Raw genomic sequence first — 19,440 nt, 5'->3', positions numbered from 1 at the left:
GTACAGTCAGCTGAATGCTGAGGAGCGCTGAGCTCCCGACTTTTATGATCGGGCGTGCCTGGCTGCAAATTCACGTGACCTCTTCGCCAATCAGCTACCTCCTTTAACTTTCTCGCGGAAGACGTGAGATACTGAAAATCATTGATATGTTTATTATTATTATTATTATTATTATTATTATTATTAAACACTTGTTATGTACAAACAATCAAGGCACATATCACCTCAATATTGCTATATATCATGTAATCAATATTATAAATATACATACAGAAACATTCATTCAAGTTGAACGAAATAGCAGGTATGCAAACACTGTTTAGTAGATTAGGTTACCTCGGGTTTAATTTACGAGTTTAATTTGTAATACATTTTTTATTCGTTTATTTGTGTTTATTTATTTTGCAGTTGGGATCTGAGTATCTTGGACCTCGGCACCAAAACATTTAGTTCAAATAATATATTTTACAAGGAATTAGCTAGAGAATGTAGCATGACATGCAAAACTCAAAATTGGGTCACAATTTGGTTAAAAGGAGTCGGCAATTACATCACGGCAATGGGTCATTTCATCAAGTTAAACGTCTTACTTTTGAATGCACAGTATTACATCTTATATTACATATTATCTTGTGCATCAACATAATATAATGCATTTGACACAAATGATTAATTTGAGTGTATCAGTTCCTATTTATAAGGTGAATCATTATTTCTACATTTCTCAAACAACCTCCGTCCTGTTTAACAACAGGTCTTAATAATTCCAAAGTTAAATGAATCATATATAACAGTAGCCTACTCTGTCTCTGTCTCATCAATCATTCTGTGAGTTCCATTTGCTATGTACATTATTGTTGTCCAAGCACTCACTCAAGAATTTTATTCTAAGCAGTAGGCTTTTGTGAACAAAAGGCCTGGCGTCTGCCGATCATTCCTGAAATGTTGACGTGACCATAACCAGTATGCAGCGTACAGATTCCCACGCTACATAAAACGACACACATTAGCCTACACATCGCACTTCTGATCTTAAAACTTGTTTTCAGAACATTAAATGAACCGTTGAAGGAACGCCTTGATATAACCATTTGCTCTCATTTTATATCCAGACTGAAAAACTGCATTTATATTCCTCTCCCAATTGAGTATTTGTTTTGTAAAATGCCTACTTGCATCTGCGCAGCGGCTGCTCTGTACCGCTACAGATAGCTGCACTGCATCACGACAGAATATTCAGTTTTTTAATCTACCTCTTATATAGCTTTATCTTTGTAAAAATTATTTTGCTTCATAAATGGCTGTTTTGTAGTATAATTACACGCAGTGTTTCTCAACTCCAGTCCTCGGGTCCCACTTGCCAAAATGTTTTTGTTGTAACCAGGAATTCACGCATCTGATTTAATGACTGAACCAATCAAACCAATCAAAAATGCCCTTGGTTAGTTAAATGAGGTGTGAGTTCCTGGTTACAACGAAAACCTTCTGACAAGTGGGACCCGAGGACTGGAGTTGAGAAACGCTGAGTTACAGCACGGTCGTATTTTAACACAAAAGCCTAACACAGGGAATGGAAATTGGCTATGCACCTGAGTTGCAGTACATCTACATCTTGTTTTTATTTTCTCCAGCAAATAAATCAATTAGTCAATAAAATGAATCTGTCAACACAGTTCATACAAAGCCATAAGAGAATTAATATGTCAGCTTGTTGAAATCTGAGATATGAAAATAGGTGGAAATAATATGGCTAGTATGTGAGAAATGTAGGTTAATGAGCAATGTAATGTATTCAAAAAAACAAATTATGCCTTTGAAACCACAAAGAAAGTCTGGGAAAGGGATCAATGGACTGGGTTGACGTCAAGCAAAAGAATCTGGAATGTGCAGATAAGTGTTTTCTGATATGACTTGCTCAAGGCGATCATCCTTGGCAGGGCTGTTCCTAAGAGTCAAACATGGAAAGTTGTTTCACACAGTTGTATTCATCAGCAGACATACTGCACATAAAACATTTTTCAACAAATTGATTCTGAGTGGGACGGTGGTGCAACATTTACATTACATTACATTAAAGGCATTTAGCAGACACTCTTATCCAGAGCAACATATAATGAAGTGAACATCTAACCCAGGAACAAGTACGTTCAGGACCCTAGAGGAAAGTACAGTTCCAAGTCCTAGCACGATCACATAGATACAAATTGAACCCTTAAAAAGTCAACTAGCAAAGCACGGTTGACCTGACTGCACGACCATTAAAACTCCTTATGAAGTCTTCCTTTTAAGTCATACATTAATACACCAACTACATCAGCTACTTCCATAAGCAATATAAGACAATCTGAAATGCACAACACAAACTGTATTGTAATTTACCTTACCCTACTGAACTGACTCTGTCATTGCGTGATCACACGTTCTTTCCAAATACATACTGAAACATACATTCAAAAAACGTTCTCCCAGTCATCCACCTCTCTCAATGCTGCTTGCCAAACCATCAAGGAAGTGGGCCAGTTAGTTCCTTCTGTTATTAAAGAGTAAGGCAGAATTTCCATATAATTAGGGGTTATGTTTCCATGCCTGTTAATACTTCATCGTCAGAGTGTAGCTATAAATCAATGTCATAACTGCTGGTGTACAGTATAGTGAATGTTTCGCTTTCTTTAACACCTCTGGTGTAACCCAAACACCCAATCTATGGTCAGGACAGATACTCAAAGCATTGGGATGCTTGTGAACTACCCACAATGCACTTGTAAATCCCAAGCATAGAGCCAGTGTGTCACAAATGGGCCATGGTATACAAAGGGAAAGTTTAGCAAAGGCACGGACATCCAAGCTGATGCTCCTCTTCATTAAATACGTTACACCTTGGGGAGAAAGTGTCCATAATAACACATGAATGTAATTTCGGTCAGCGTGCTTCGGTCATCGTCCCCACTGAACTGAATTAAAGTAGACTAACTGGTGCCTTGACCACTCAGGCGCCAGTAATAATTTTCAAAGGTTTGTGCAAAGTATATTGTTTGCAAGAAAAGTGTTTCAAAAAATATCATGTCTGCCTTTGGGGACCCAACCTATGCACAACTTCGACAGAGGCACATTTGAGTCGCCTTTGCATGTTGCACTTTGTGTCAGGAATGAAACAGCCTACGGGGAAAGAGCATGCTTTGTTTTCCAGGAAGGCCAACAGTACGCTGTTCCAACTGTTCCGACTCTGAGCTCAGAGAAGGAGTGTCTGTTTCTCATCGAACAGCATCCCTTGCTTCCCAAATCGCTTGCCGGTGCGGCAGTCCACCGGTTTCAGCCATTTTGGTGCCGTAAGACGCTTCAAACTTTTTCCGCACCCTTCTTTACGTTTGTATTTTTTTCCTCTCCAAATCTGGAATAGCAAATCCTATTCATTAGCCCCTTTGGTCAATTCTGTGTTCCCCTGTCAACTCGGGAACGTGCAGTTTGGTTCCTTCTGCTCTCCCCTAGCTGAGCTGGCCAGTCCTTGCACGGGAGATGGACATGTCATCGCATGTGCATATGGTGCAGGTACATTGAGACCACCAGGTTGATCAGACAGGGACGGCCCAGCAGACCCAAGCCTTCTGTAACCAAAAGACTCCACGGCCAGGCCTGCAGCATTCCTGAAGGCTGTTCTCCCATATCATAACAAGCCATCTGACAGTTGGGTATGCCACTGTGCTGACACCCAATCTAAGAGTGGAAGGCCCCACCCCATTGTTTTCTGGGTCATCGGCTGCCCGTGGTGTTCGATGCTGCGCCTTATCTGATTTCAGAACAAGCTAAGAATCAAAATTGTTTACAGTATTGTTTTTAGCTTTCCACCAACACATGACTAAAGTTACATTTTGAGACGAGCACAGAGAATGTGTTTATGAAAGAGTCTGGGTGAAGACACAGAGATGCATGGTTAGCTGCATTAGAGTTATTTTTACGGAATTTGAACTGAGTTGATTGCATTGCAAGAGCATATGGTCACCATGGGCGTATTGAGCTCTTTACATTGCAATGTGAATGCATGTTTACAATGCAGACACGTGACAGCGAGTGAGCCATTATGCTCTCTTCCCCAGTGTCTGAAGCATGGATTTGCATTGTATTAAGAAGAGTGAAGTGCAATGCATCATGGGATATTATAGTTTCAGTAACTCACATTTGAAGAGAAAATGACTGCTCATTCCAGCTTAAGTAATTTTTACATCTGTAAAGAAAACACATATATTACAGTTTTACAATAATAAGAATACAGAGCAACATATTTCATAATTTAATATGGGTATAGTTCTCCTCAAGGCCTGTGAATGTAATTTCCTGACAGGTGAGTTTGCATTAATCATACTTAGCCCTTATCGCCACCAGCGTTAATAAGTTCTGCATTTGACCTGCAGCCAAACCGTTTGAAAATTAGGCGGAGAGATAGAAAAAAAGAGGCGCATTTCTAAAGCACGTCTTAAATCTCCGTGCAGACCGCCACACCCCTCGTCAGTTCACCAAACCTACATTCGGCACACTCAACAGAGTTAATGAGAGAAACATATCCCACTTCAGACTTAAACCCACAGTCCCCTGGCTGTCTGCTCCTTGACCTCTGCTGGACACATGGAGGGGCAGGCTTTGTCCCTGAATCCGGCTGTTCCTCTTTCTGCAGAAAGCGGATGAACCTCCGAAAAGCCCAGCCTGATTTTGCTCGGGGGCATTATGCGGTTACACCCAAGGTTCAGAATGTCACGGTGTTCTCTTTAGATGCCCGTGGCTTACGTGCAATTACAGTGATTTTCTCGTCTCTGTAAATCCGCAATGAAGGTGGTCCTTTGCACTGTACAGTATCTTCAAGGTTAGAAAAAATCAATTTCCTAGCAATGGTTACATAATGCTCACGTGTTTCTGTTCTTCCCTTTGATCAGAAGGATCTGAATCTGGAAGCCCAAAGGACATCAAGCATTGGTCAATAGGACTTCTGAGCTGTGATTACGTTTCAAAAGCAGAGATGTTCAAACCTGCCTACACTACAGAAGGAACCCTGTGATTCCATAGAAGAATCCTATCTAGTTACATGGTTCCTTGCTGAAAAAAGGATCTTAGTCTGGGATGATTCATACTTCACACCTAGGAGAGAGGGCTTCATAATGAACTAAAAAGCTTCTCTGCAGACAAGCCAAAGAGCCCTGTTTTCTGAGGGGGTACAGTGTGTCTCCTGCACGGATACTCCCTCTCCAGGTTTGCAGCCAGACTCAGCTGACAAAGCTTACTGGTAACTAATCTCTTATAAAACACATCCGTTGGTTGGCGGCACATATAATCCCTTAATTCTTCTCATGTAATGTTCATTGCAGACACAAAACGTGTATGTCAACCAGGCATTTCTTCTGTTAGCATACACCTTGTTCCCATCCGTGTCACAACATATAAAGGATTAGAGGTGGACTGGCATAGAAAAAAGCCGCACTATGTTTTGAGTCGATTACAGTTCCCTTTCTTTAACCCTTGTGTAGTCTTAACATTCTGCATACTAAGCGCCTTCACTAAACCCCTAAAATAAAGCAGCTTCATTGAACTTCTATTTTGCGTGAAGAAACAGCCTGACACTCATCATCAAACTTTGTCATCAAATTTCAAGTTGAAAAAAGATCATTTAGGGGGTTTTCTCTGCTGTTAAACATAGTGGCGGGTCACCCTGGAGACAACACAAGGTTTAAAGAAACAGCATATGAGTGCCAATTGTATCATTGGGAGGATCTACCATCATTACATGAGAAATCATGACCTACAGCACTTACCCCGCCCTGCAAGGATGAGCTCACGCATTTCATACTGCCTCGACTCGCATGCAGGCATAGATAGGATGAGATAAGTCATTACCCCCAAAGGCAGTTCTTCTAGGACATTGAGTGTCATAGTGTTGCATAAGAAGAGTATGAATATGTGCCCTGCCTACTGTGAAGGTGACAAGCAAAATAACTGGTGTTGCCCAGACACCACTTAGTAATATCTTTGGGTGGTAGTGTACTATAACAGGTGAGGAACTGGGCTGGTAAACTAAGGGTTGCATGTTCGATTAGGACAGCTAGGACACTACCGTAATACCCTTGAGCATGGTACTAAACCTGCATTTGGTATATATCCAGCTGTATAAATGGATACTATGTAAACAGCAGGGAACAGTGTTCCCTTTTTTTTTTTTTTTTTTTACTTTGACAGTGGATGCTGTTCTTTGGTTATTACACTACTGTATAAGCATTAAGTACAGTGCATCCGGAAAGTATTCACAGCGCTTCACTTTGCCCACATTTTGTTATGTTACAGCCTTATTCCAAAATGGAATATATTCATTTTTTTCCTCAAAATTCTACACACAACACCCCATAATGACAACATGAAAGAAGTTTTTGAAATTTTTGCAAATTTATTAAAAATAAAAAACTAAGAAATCACATGTACATAAGTATTCACAGCCTTTGCTCAATATTCAATTACAGCCTCAAGTCTTTTTGAATATGATGCCCATTCCGCTTGGCACACCTATCTTTGGGCAGTTTCGCCCATTCCGCTTGGCAGCACCTCTCAAGCTCCATCAGGTTGGATGGGGAGCGTCGGTGCACAGCCATTTTCAGATCTCTCCAGAGATGTTCAATCGGATTCAAGTCTGGGCTGTGGCGGGCCACTCAAGGACATTCACAGAGTTGTCCTGAAGCCACTCCTTTGATATCTTGGCTGTGTGCTTAGGGTCGTTGTCCTGAACCGTCGCCCCAGTCTGAGGTCAAGAGCGCTCTGGAGCAGGTTTTAATCCAGGATGCCTCTGTACATTGCTGCATTCATCTTCCCCTCAATCCTGACTAGTCTCCCAGTTCCTGCCGCTGAAAAACATCCCCACAGCATGATGCTGCCACCACCATGCTTCACTGTAGGTATGGTATTGGCCAGGATTCCTCCAAACATGACGCCTGGCATTCACGCCAAAGAGTTCAATCTTTGTCTCATCAGACCAGAGAATTTTGTTTCTCATGGTCTGAGAGTCCTTCAGGTGCCTTTTGACAAACTCCAGGCGGGCTGCCATGTGCCTTTTACTAAGGAGTGGCTTCCGTCTGGCCACTCTACCATACAGGCCTGATTGGTGGATTGCTGCAGAGATGGTTGTCCTTCTGGAAGGTTCTCCTCTCTCCACAGAGGAACGCTGGAATTCTGGCAGAGTGACCATCGGGTACTTGGTCACCTCCCTGACTCCCCCGATTGCTCAGTTTAGACGGGCGGCCAGCTCTAGGAAGAGTCTGGTGGTTCCGAACTACTTCCATTTACAGATGATGGAGGCCCCTGTGCTCATTGGGACCTTCAAAGCAGCAGAATTTTTTCTGTACCCTTCCCCAGATTTGTGCCTCGAGCCAATCCTGTCTCAGCAGTCTACAGACAATTCCTTTGATTTCATGCTTGGTTTGTGCTCCAACATGCACGGTCAACTGTGGGACCTTATATAGAGAAGGTGTGTGCCTTTCCAAATCATGTCCAATCAACTGAATTTACCACAGGTGGACTCCAATTAAGCTGTAGAAACATCTCAAGGTTGATCAGTGGAAACAGGATGCACCTGAGCTCAATTTTGAGCTTCATGGCAAAGACTGTGAATACTTATGTACATATGATTTCTTAGTTTTAGTTTCTTAGTTATTTTTAATAAATGTGCAAAAAAAAAAAAAAAAACTTCTTTCATGTTGCCATTATGGGGTGTTGTGTGTAGAATTTTGAGGAAAAAAGTGAATTTATTCCATTTTGGAATAAGGCTGTAATATAACAAAATGTGGGAAAAGTGAAGCGCTGTGAATACTTTCCGGATGCACTGTATGCTTGTGAGACTTGATATTTGTTCATGAGAGACTAGGTGGTATAGCAATGTGTCCTCCCCCCACAGTTGAAATGAAACATACACACTAATGACACAGGTATGACTCAAGCCCTTTAGCAGGGCCCAGACTATGTCCATGGAAAGACTTATGGGCCTCTCTCCAGCCACTCATAAGAATTCTTCATTCAATAGCTTACGGACAAAATGCCTAATTTAGGCGTTTTATTGGAGTGGAAATATATTCATCATTCATTCATTCATTACCCTAACCTGCTTATCCTGAACATGGTCGCAGGGGGGCTGGAGCCTATCCCAGCATACATTGGGCAAAAGGCAGGAATACACCCTGGACACACACCATTCACTCACACACTCATACCTATGGGCAATTTAGACTCTCCGATCAGCCTAACCTGCATGTCTTTGGACTGTGGGAGGAAACAGGAGTACCCGGAGGAAACCCACGCAAACACGGGGAGAACATGCAAACTCCACACAGAAAAGCCCCGGCCGACCGGGATTCAAACCGAGGACCTCCTTGCTATGAGGCAGCACCATCCGTGCTGCCCCAGTGGCACTTTAACAGTGTGTGTTCACAGTTGGATAAGGGTGACTTAATCACGCTATGGATCGTAGATATGGTGACCTTTATGCTTGATAAACTTTCTGACTTGTGATCAATGAGGAAAGTAAAGAAAAACTTCCCTCCTCAGTCCGTGTTTAAAGATCAGTTTCCACAAACTGCCTGAGTAATATTGCCATCTGCTGGCCAGTGAACAAACAGCACTTACGAAGCAGTCCACCTATGACGAAAAGTAGGTTTAAATCAGGGATGCTCAACAAGGGCATCGTCTCCTCCAGGCTCGACTACTGCAACGCACTTCTCATCGGGATTCCAAGCAAGAGCCTTCAAAAGCTTCAATACATCCAGAACAGTGCTGCTAGGATCCTGATGAGAGTGCGCAAACATGATCACATCACTCCCATCCTCCACTCACTACACTGGCTCCCCATCTCCTCCCGTACAGAATTTAAAATCTCCCTGCTGACCTACCAATGCGTCCATGGCAACGCACCCCCCTACCTCAAGGAGCTGGTCAAGAATCAGCCCCCCACCCGCAGTCTCCGCTCATCAAACACTTACCTCCTCAAACCCACCAGGACTAAGCTGGTCACTATGGGAGGCCCGGCCTTCTGTTCTGTCGCCCCTGAACTGTGGAATGCTCTCCCTGCCCACCTAAGAGCACCACAGTCAGTCGACTCTTTCAAGAGCGGTCTTAAGACCCACCTATTTGGAAGAGCCTACCCACATTTTTAGTTTTAGTGATGATGATGTCTGGATACTGCTGTTTTATTTTGCTGTTTTTAGTTATTTTTATTTTTTATTTGTATTCTCTGATGTTTTTGACTCCTGTAGCACTTTGAGATTCTCGAATGGAAAGTGCATTATAAATTAAATCCATTATTATTATTATTATTATTATTAAGGGCCGATCCGTTTCAGGATTTTGGGCCAACTTCTGGTCTTAATTAATGAATTCACTCAATCATATGTGATCTTACATGTGTATGAATACCGGCTACAGCTGCAGACTGCACATGTATCCAAATGATTTTACTGTGCTCAAGTACAGGCTTGAACCGGGGTAATTTACAGAGCTGTCAGCGAATTAAAAACAAGGCAATTGGTTGGAACAGAAACCAGTACGGAGATCAGCCCTCGAGGACCGGAGTTGTGCACCCCTGGTTTAAATCCTTACTTGTGGGTCTGAAACCCTGATCCTTTGATCCCAGTAAGCAGAAGGCTCATTAATCAGTTCTCTGTAGAAAGGGAGATAAGCAAATAAAATTGACTTGACTTGATTAACTGTCTGCCAAAAGCATACTGATTCTATGACATTCCATATTCTACCTGCATTTCCTTTTTCTCAGGTGACTCTGAAACACGATGCGCCCAATTAAGACACATTCAGATTACACTGATCGCATTTACAGTGAATCACTTGTTCTTTTTGCCTGCTGGTATTCGTTCATACAATACTCAGCTATTGCTTCATAATCAATAAAACGAAATGATATACCGTATACTGTTACTACAACAATAACATACATAAGGCGAATCATTGGGAATTACAGCACGAGTAGTTTTCTGTCTTGCCTTAAGTTATCGGATAGATGGCGCTCGCACGCAAAAAATCTCGCTTTATCTCGCGATATTAGAAGCTGTACTGTAGGCATATGTGAAGACGTATGTAGCAGCTAAGTTAGTTCAGTTGCGCGTTTTCACTGAGTGGAGGACAACGTGGGCTTGCATCCAGACTGTAGAAGCCATGGTGAGATTTAAAAATAATAATAAATATACATTCAAGCAAGATATTGTTCAAAAGTTAATAATCAGTATCCTGTCTGTGTAAATATGTTAGCTGACACGCTTCGGGTTTTTTTATGTCCAAATTAGCGATTTACGCGCTGCAGGACAGCGAGGTTTTGCTAGCGTTGCTTAACAGAGGCCTTTTCACCTATGTTGGCTAACATTTTTGAGATAAACAAATAATGTATATTTGTAATTTCTGATTATTTTGTAACCGTAAATCGATCATACAGCGGTCATTTACCTGGTAGGTTGACTACCTTTATGGGCGTTCGATTGCAGACAAGGCCTCACTTTAGGTAAAAAAAATTTTTAAAAAATAGTTGCATGCTGGATGATTTAAAAAACGTTACCTCCGTCCTGATTAATTTTATGTGAACCATTGTTTCAACAAATGTACAGTTTCTGTTGTGTTATTTTAACGTAGCCTATTATCTATGACCGATGGCTGAACATTGAGCCGGTGACACGTGTTTGTTAGCCAAGTCGCCAGGGTGTAATTGCAGGGAGTAACGCTAACTAACGTTAGCTAGTATAATAATGCAGCATATGTAAAGGGCAATTTGTTCTAATCGTCTAGCATTTAACTGGGTTAGTTGGATAATCGTAATCATAGAAATGGTGCAAATGGTTGGTTATCTAGAAATGACCGGTTCTTTTAATTTCCCCGACTCAGGACGCCACGTGGTTGCATTTAGCACCACCAACGTTAGCTTAGTGGCTAACGTGTTCCGCCAGGTTTTGCGTATGCTAGCTTAGTTCAAACTTCAGTCAAACGTCTGATTTGAGCCTTTATGGAAATGTGTCCGGGTAAATAATGTGGATTCTTGGTAGGCGAATAAGTCCCTATTCACCTATGCAGGATCCATGCAGCGAGCTTGTACGTGGTCTCACGTGTTTCTTCCCTAGGTGCTGCTACACGTGCTGTTTGAGCATGCCGCTGGCTACGCGCTATTCGCCGTCAAGGAAGTGGAGGAGATTGGCATGCTACTGCCGCAGGTTAGTATAACCGTTTTTATTCTGTGTGGTTTATATTGTTGTATGGAAATCGGAACATTTTATTATAAAAAAAAAAAATAAAAAAAAACGTGCGTACGTTTGTTTATATGCGTAACTTAATTGATCGTACTTGGATTTATGGTGTGTGCATGCCTGACTGATTTATGTATTTTTTGCTCAAGGTGGAGGAAAGTGTTCTCAACATCGGGAAGTTCAACAATATTGTGAAGCTGGCAGCTTTTTTCCCGTTCAGGTCTGCTCAGACTGCTCTGGAGAACATTAATGCTATCTCAGAAGGTGAGAGTACTGGGTTAGGAGTGGGACTGGTGTTTTGTCTGGATCTGCGCGTTGTGTACATTTGAGTATACAAGCTGCGTTCAAGTTTTGTTGGACTTTACTCAATCGTAGGCATGTGCTGGCATTTCTCAAGAGACTGATGCACTTGTGGTGCTTGTGCTCGGATGTAATGATGTTTCAATAATCTGTCAATCCACTGAACTAAAGTGATGTCAGCTAAATTCCTTACTGAACATCTGAGCCTAGTCTGCATATGCTCTGGTAATCAGGTTTTGGTCACAGACTGCAGAAGCCTGTAGATTAACAGTCCAGCCTGGATATAGCTGCACCCCCAGACCACCTCTGTTAGGGACTTCTGTATAGTGTTTCCGGGGTGTTCCACAATGGAAATTAGCAGTTTTCATCCTTGGTCATTTTAAAAGATTGTATTGTGTGCGTGTTGAAATGGACAAATATTCAACTGATCGATTACAATCTCTGTAGGAGTTGTGCATGCTGACCTCAAGCTGTTCCTGGAGACGAACCTGCCCCCTGGTGGTAAGAAGAAGCAGATGCTGGGTGTGTCCGATGCCAAGATTGGCGCCGCCCTGCAGGAGGAACTGGGGCTCTCCATCCAGACCACCGGGGTTGTGGCTGAAGTGCTTAGAGGTAAGCTAAGTGGCAGTCTTCATTCTGCACATGGGGGACTTTTATATTGGTGTGGAAATCTTAAAGGGGAGCTTGGCCTGGATTCAGTACATTACATTTGGTAACTCATTGGGCAGGTTGATTCACAATCGCATGTTTATCCATTTTTACATGGTAAATTTGGGCCATGGGAATATCCATTTTTGCCGAAATAAAATTTGTTCATTGTCCTGTCCTGCTTAAAAGGGTCAGGTGAAAGCCTGAGCTGTGGTGATGTCACAATCTAGCCTGATTTCCTGATGCTTCATACTGAAAAGCTGAACAGCCAGGCAGGAGTGTGAATGGTGCATTGTTGGGTTTGTAGTTTCTTTTGGGGGGGGGGGGGGGGAAGGAGCAGGCCCTGATCTTTCCTCTGGGACTTCCTCCAGGGGTGCGCCTCCACTTCCATGGCCTGGTGAAAGGGCTCACTGCCCTGGCTGCCTCCAAGGCTCAGCTGGGCCTGGGGCACAGCTACTCCCGCGCCAAAGTCAAGTTCAACGTCAACCGGGCCGACAACATGATCATCCAGGCCATCGCCCTGCTGGACCAGCTGGACAAGGACATCAACACCTTCTCCATGAGAGTGCGGTATGCCCCCCCATCTTTCTCTGCACGTGTGTGCCGTTTGAATTTAGGAAACCACCTGGAAGTCATCAATTGGCCAGTGTGGTCTAGGGATTACTTTTAATATTTCTTGAAATGAAATTCATCCCAGGAATTTGGTGACTACATTGCTCTGAACGGTTATCGGTGCCAGTTCTGGTACGTACGTGTGTTATTGCGGTACTGCACGTTCTTGGGAACGACTAACTTTATTTTAAAGCGGCCATTTTGGCTCTGTTCTTTGGTGCTTGTGGGCCCAAGTAAATTGGAGTGTGGTTTGGTGAATGCCAGCTTGCTTGCATGCTGTGTGTTCAGAGACCCTCTCAATGCTTACCGCAGACAGCGCCCCCATGTGCACTGGCTGTATAGAAGGAGGAGGGATATTAACCCCTTCCTCCCCGACCCAGCCCCCCACCCTCTGGACCGCATCTCTGGTCCTGTCCAATGGGGGGCGGCACTGTGGGAGTCAATCTGGGGTCAATTTCAGTTTAGGAAATTAACATCCTCACAGTAATGTACAATTTAAAAAATTAATATCGAATTGAAAAGGAATTGTATTTCGACCCAGGTTGGCAATTCTCTTCTGTATTTGCTTGGAATTTCTGCCTGTTTTTTGCCTTTTCTGGCATGCTGTTAAATTTGGTAGCCTTTCACTTTGTCCACGTGGCGTTCCATAAGGATTTTCATTGCAATACTGGAATGAATCCTTTCCTCCTTTCCTCCACTTGTCTCCTCCCGTACTTCCAGGTAAGGGAAGGACCTGAGTTGGAGAGGATATATGTCTTGGGCTGTATTGTAATTCTATTCAGTGATGGTCTCCCTTCCCAAACCTGGCTGACCGTAGTATCGAATGCTGCGATTGGCTGAAATGTCCCATGTGATGGGTCCTGATTCCCCCCCCCCCCCCCCCCCCCTCTGGTGTGTGCAGAGAGTGGTACGGGTACCACTTCCCCGAGCTGGTGAAGCTTGTGAGCGATAACTCCACGTACTGCCGGCTGGCACGCCTCATCGGGAACAGGAAGGAGCTGAGTGAGGAGAGCCTGCCAGGGCTGGAGGAGGTGGTGATGGACAGCGCCAAGGCCCAGGCCATCCTGGACGCCTCCCGCAGCTCCATGGGTACGGCCACGCCCGCTTTTCCTCCTTTCAACTGTTTCAGTTAAAAACAGCACTCCTGCTGCTGCTTCCATATCCATTTTTGATTAAAAAAAAAAACAGTAACTGTTTGGTTTTTTTAATCGAAAAATGGATATGGAAGCAGCAGCAGCAGGAGTGCTTTTTTAAAATTTATTTTATTTCTTTTTTTCCTCCTATGGTATTTACAAGTAACGGGAGCCGTATGATTGGTGGGATCAGGAGGGGACTGGATTGGGGGGGAGGTGTCCGATTCTGAAGTGTTATTTTGTAATGGGCTATTTTTATTCCCTTGCAAATTTTTGATCAAACATTTGCTGAGGGAAGATGCTGTTCACTCGGACAGGCTAACGGGGCTGCTGCTGTTCGCCTCCATGTTGCTAATGTTTGCGTGTTCTCCCTGTGCTGGCTTCCTCCCACGTTCTATAGACACGCTGGCTGGCCAATAGCAGCTGTGAATGAGCTGTGCTCAGCCGGCCTGCCCTGTATAAATGACGAACTCTAACGTGGGCCTGGTACCCCTGCAGGTATGGACATCTCCCCCATCGACCTGATCAACATCGAGAGCTTCTCCGTGCGGGTCATCTCGCTGGCTGAGTACCGGCTGGAGCTGCAGGAGTACCTGCGGTCCAAGATGGGCCAGGTGGCCCCCAACCTGGCCTCCCTCATCGGTGAAGTGGTGCGTGCTCCCTGCCTCTCTCACACACACACACACACACACACACACACACACACACACACACACACACACACACACACACGGGACATGTGATGTTATACCAAATCTGTCAATCCACTGATCTCTGTGATGACAACCTCGAGGTGCTGATCTGTCCCTCACACTATTCCAATAACTTGAGTTCTGTAACCATTTAGACGCTTCAACGCCAAACGGCAGAGCAGAGGCAGGTCTCGTGTCTCTAGCAGCCGGGGCAGCCCTTCCTAGCTCACGTATTTCTGTGTAATTTAGCTTTCATAAATATAACTCTGCGTGTTGAAGTGGTCCCTCTGAGTGTTGCTGTCTTCTCCCCCAGGTCGGGGCGCGGCTCATCTCCCACGCCGGCAGCCTGACCAACCTGGCCAAGTACCCCGCCTCCACCGTGCAGATCCTGGGAGCGGAGAAGGCCCTGTTCAGGTACTGGTCCAGAGGCGGCTGCAGTGATGGCAGGGCCGGGGCCAGCAGGGTGAGGGGTGGGCCTCCCGCCCGCCCCGCATGATCCCCCAACTCCCCCAAGCTCCCCCACAGTCTGAGTAGCTGCCCAGGGCGACACAGAGGTAGTTAGACATGCAGAGGAAGACGGGGCAAGTTCACTAGTACTAGCTGCTTTTAAGGGCATGTTTGGAAACCTGTAAATGCTTCCCAAACGAAATAACTGGGTTGTATCCTGGATTACATTCAAGGGATGATGTTGATTATTCCAAATGACATTGAGAGTCCAGTGCTTGAAATAGGGGCTGATGGGAAGTAGAGTCTGTCTGAGCTTTGCCTTTTATAACCAAATTTGACATCCAGACAGTTAAAATAGTGGTCTATATGGCACATGTTGAGGCCGCACGGTTGGGTGACCCTGATTGGCTGGCAGCTTTAACCCTTTTGATTGGGTCCTTCTGAAACAGAGCGCTGAAGACCAGGGGAAACACACCCAAATATGGCCTGATCTTCCACTCCACTTTCATCGGTCGTGCGGCTGCTAAGAACAAGGGCCGGATCTCCCGTTACCTGGCCAACAAGTGCACCATCGCCTCACGCATCGACTGCTTCTCCGGTGAGACCGGGCGCCCGTTATTCCCTCCCCCGCCCCTCCGAGGCCCATGGAACCTTCCACCGGCTCTTTGCAATGATGCTCATATTTTTCGTCAACAGTATCCCCGCCCCTTCAGGGGGGTGGGATGTTGAGAGTTTAAAGACTGAGCAAAAGCCCCTGGCACCCCCAAGGGGGGGGGGGGGGGGGCGAGCGCCTCGTCGCCGTGCCGATACTGACCACTCCCCCTCCCGTGTCACAGAGGTGCCCACCTGCGTGTTCGGGGACAAGCTGCGGGACCAGGTGGAGGAGCGTCTGTCCTTCTACGAGACCGGAGATGCCCCGCGCAAGAACCTGGACGTCATGAAGGAGGCGGTGAAAGAGGTGAGGGGGGGCTCCAGCCTGCCGTGCTTAACACCCACCTAATTAAAACCACATTATATGCCGGTAAAGTTCATGTGGCTTTGCCAAAATCTTGATCTTTTGGCTTGTGATGTGAAAGTTCTTGGGGATCACTAGAAATGGTCAGTCTGCTTGTAAGAGCATCCATTATTGTCCCATTGCAAAATAAAACCTGCTCAACTAGAAATGGGCCTTTGAGGGGAAACTCTCTTACAGAAAGCCCTGTCCTTCTAGGTTACATTTTGGGGAGCTGTTGCTCAGATGATTGATACTTGAGGTTATCAAGAAATTAGATGCTATGTTTTTTTGGCGCGTGAGGTGAAATGGGGACCCGGGTCAGCTGGCTGTGAGTGATGAGCCCTTCTTCCCCGACCTTCCCCTGGGGGCACAAACTGATTTAATGAGCCTGACACAGCCACGCGCTGAACCTGGGTATCGTGCACGACTCACAGTAACCTTCTGACTGGACAAGCAAACATGCCACTGTCTCTCTGAGTCCCTTAAAACACCCAATGGCAGTTGATCATTGTTTTATTTTCTCTGTAAAATTTAGTTCTCTAAATTCTCTGAATAATCCCCCCTTTCAGAACCAAGCTTGGTGTTTAAGTTATTGAAATAAATGGGGTAGGCTGAGTGAGCACACATGCTCATTTATAGCAACGCCCTGTTAACACCCCTTAGCATAAGCAGCATGTCTGTAGACTGCTCATGTTCCTAAACTCCCACCCCGGCCCCCCCCAGGCTGGAGAAGTGGCCTCTGAGATGAAGAGGAAACTGGAGAAGAAAGAGAAGAAACGAAAGAAGAGGGAAAAGCGGAAGCTGGAGGCGCTGTCTACCGGCGAAGGCGAGGAAGAGGAGGAGGACGAGAAGATGAAGAGCAGCGGGAAGGTAAGCCACGGCCCCGGGAAGCACAACACTCCCTCCCGCATGTTTAGATTTGTGACCGGACCTCACCACATGGTCCCCTCACAGTGTACGACATGCTAAATCATACCCCTCTCCGAACCATTGACCGGGCTCTCTCCGTAGCCCTGATCACTGAAGTGAGTGGGACATCACACTTTTACCCTGGGGATGGGGGGGGTTAAGGGGTTTAAGGTCCTCTTCACAGGTCGAAAGTTTTATTTATTTATTTTATTTTTTAGGCACACCCCTGAATGTAGTGTTGGTGTAGGCCGAATTGCAATGTGTCCAGAGCCTGTAACGATAGTGAATTTGAGGAATGTCAGCATGTGAATTTCCTAGTTTAATTCCATGTAATTGTAAATTGCAATATGAAAACGTGCATTCATGTTTCACTCCTAGAACGAAGTGAACGGAGACTCCGCAAAGAAAAAGAAACTGAAGCAGCAGGAGGAGGAGGCGGCCCCTACCAATGGCACAGAGGACACGCCCACCACCACAAAGAAAAAGAAAAAGAAGCGCGCGGAGGAGGAAGAGGAGGCGCAGCCTGTAGAGGAGGCGCACTCGAACGGTGTGGAGGACACGCCCGTCACCAAGAAGAAGAAGAAACGGAAGAGCGAGGCCATGGAGGCAGAGCCTGCTGAGGAGGCGGAGCCGGAGGTCTCACCAGAGACTCCACAGACAGAGAAGAAGAAGAAGAAGAAGAAAGTGAAGACTGGGGACGACTAGTGAACTAGTGGACTTCACACCTGTACAGTTTTGTTTGTGTTTTTCCTTATTTTTGACCAATGCATTTGAGTGGGCTCAGAAGCCTTGGGCTTGCTTAAACATTTTTTCTTTTGGAGGGGGTTGAATTGGCTGACCGCTGTGCAGTACAGACATGACAATCTAAGACAAAAGTACACTAGATTGGTAGTTTGCTCTGCCTGCCCCCCCCCCCCCCCCTTTTTTTTTTTTTTGTTTCGTTTTGTTTTGTTTAAACTGTAAAATCATATCTGTTGCTCAGTTTACGTTCCATTAAGCAATCTCAAAGGACTTTGAAATTTCCCTGAATGTATTGTATATAAAGATTTGATATGTGCTACATGTGCCTTGAAGTTTGTTTAATGCCGATGAATTGTTCACGTCACTTGGGAGAAAGCGGAACGATTTGCACTGCTTAGTCAGATTTTACCCAGAGCCCTTAACTTGTTTGGCTCCCGAAACGGTTGCACATTGGCCACTGGCATTTATGAACACTTGACTCGAAACAAGTTTCAACATGTCTGTCTGCTGCTCCTGTTTGTCTTTTTATAATTAAAACTACAATATCCAGCTGGGACTACATTTCCCAGGCTACACCACTGTTCCTGCGTCCTTAGATTTGTAGCGCATTCTTATTTGACTGTCCGTCATTCGCATTCTGTAATCTGGTCTTGAATGCAAAACCCCCTGTATTTATAGTAATGGATGCCAAAGGTTGTTACGGGCTCTCTGGAGCATTGCTCGAATGTTGGACAGCATGCCATGCTGCCATTTTGAACATGCTTAAACATACTGATCCTGTAATTATTAAAATGCTTTTGAACAAAATCTATATTGTCAGTTTTAAAAACTAGATCCTGTGTGTAGTTGCCTCAAAATGAGCAGTTGCACAAATCTCTATGCTTATACATGTGTATAAATCCGTAGGCTTGCTGTAAAACCAATGCAACTACGCTTTTAAACTCTTATAACCTACAACCTGGCCGGCCTGTAGCGGTTAAGGTACATGACTGGGACTTCGATTCCCGGTGTAGCCACCATAACCTCTGCACAGCCGTTGGGCCCTTGAGCAAGGCCCTTAACCCTGCATTGCTCCAGGGGAGGATTGTCTCCTGCTTAGTCTAATCAACTGTACGTCACTCTGGATAAGAGCGTCTGCCAAATGCCAATAATGTAATACATCTAGCCAAGGTAATGAGTGGGGAAATGTGCAATACATAACTTGGATCCCTTTTCACACGTTTGGTTTCCTATTGAGGAAATGTAAGCTTAACCGCTCTCCGTTAATGCCAAAGAACGAATGTAAGTGGGTGCGTAAAAGAGCCATGGAGAGTTGGATCGAACCCAGATCGTGCCAGAGCAGACTGGGCAGTTGGAAGCTAGGTTACTTGAGAATAAAAAAAAACATCTGTTGTATAGGACAAAGCGGAAACGAGCGTTGCAGTGGACCCTGGGAATGTGAGTCCATAGTAATCTTGCACAGATGTGGGGGAGATTGGGATGGAAGCCGCACAGGGTCAGCCTCCCAGCAGATATGCTAAATGTACTAGGTGTGTCAGTTTGTGATGCGACACTGGATGTGTATTATTAGGTATCACTAGATTGGATGTGTATCTGAACATAGTCATCCATCTCAGAGCATGCCACTGATACATTCATTTATGAAGTAAAGTTTTTAACTGAACAGCTGCACAATTTCCGTTAAATCGCATTTCAAGCTACCTATTTTT

The 19,440-nt window shown here is 44.8% G+C and overlaps 1 protein-coding gene and 1 non-coding gene across 2 annotated transcripts; both read left to right on the top strand.

Annotated features, from left to right (window-relative positions):
- The first annotated feature begins 10,098 nt into the window (after positions 1-10,098).
- Positions 10,099-18,538, top strand: nop56 (NOP56 ribonucleoprotein homolog). The gene is made up of 12 exons (XM_061263382.1): positions 10,099-10,185; positions 11,133-11,222; positions 11,405-11,519; positions 12,003-12,167; positions 12,575-12,773; positions 13,717-13,904; positions 14,447-14,598; positions 14,954-15,054; positions 15,537-15,685; positions 15,924-16,045; positions 16,805-16,951; positions 17,369-18,538. Exons 1-12 carry the CDS (start codon positions 10,183-10,185, stop codon positions 17,693-17,695), a joined length of 1,758 nt encoding a protein of 585 aa, XP_061119366.1. The 5' UTR covers positions 10,099-10,182; the 3' UTR covers positions 17,696-18,538.
- On the top strand, positions 16,409-16,476 carry LOC133106139 (small nucleolar RNA SNORD57). The gene has a single exon (XR_009704310.1). It is a non-coding gene; the product is annotated as a small nucleolar RNA SNORD57 (small nucleolar RNA).
- Positions 18,539-19,440: the final 902 nt, after the last annotated feature.

Source organism: Conger conger, chromosome 12 (genome assembly GCF_963514075.1).
Source record: "Conger conger chromosome 12, fConCon1.1, whole genome shotgun sequence".
Classification (NCBI taxonomy): domain Eukaryota; kingdom Metazoa; phylum Chordata; class Actinopteri; order Anguilliformes; family Congridae; genus Conger; species Conger conger.
The sequence above is the reverse complement of the archived record's forward strand: the minus strand, read 5'-3'. Positions and strand labels throughout refer to the sequence as shown.

What these genes read in the sequence shown, in the direction of transcription:
- nop56 (XM_061263382.1), top strand. An exon ending in CCTCCCTCATCGGTGAAGTG is followed by an intron (nt 14,599 to 14,953) that starts GTGCGTGCTCCC and finishes CTTCTCCCCCAG; the next exon opens with GTCGGGGCGCGGCTCATCTC. An exon ending in GCGGAGAAGGCCCTGTTCAG is followed by an intron (nt 15,055 to 15,536) that starts GTACTGGTCCAG and finishes CTTCTGAAACAG; the next exon opens with AGCGCTGAAGACCAGGGGAA.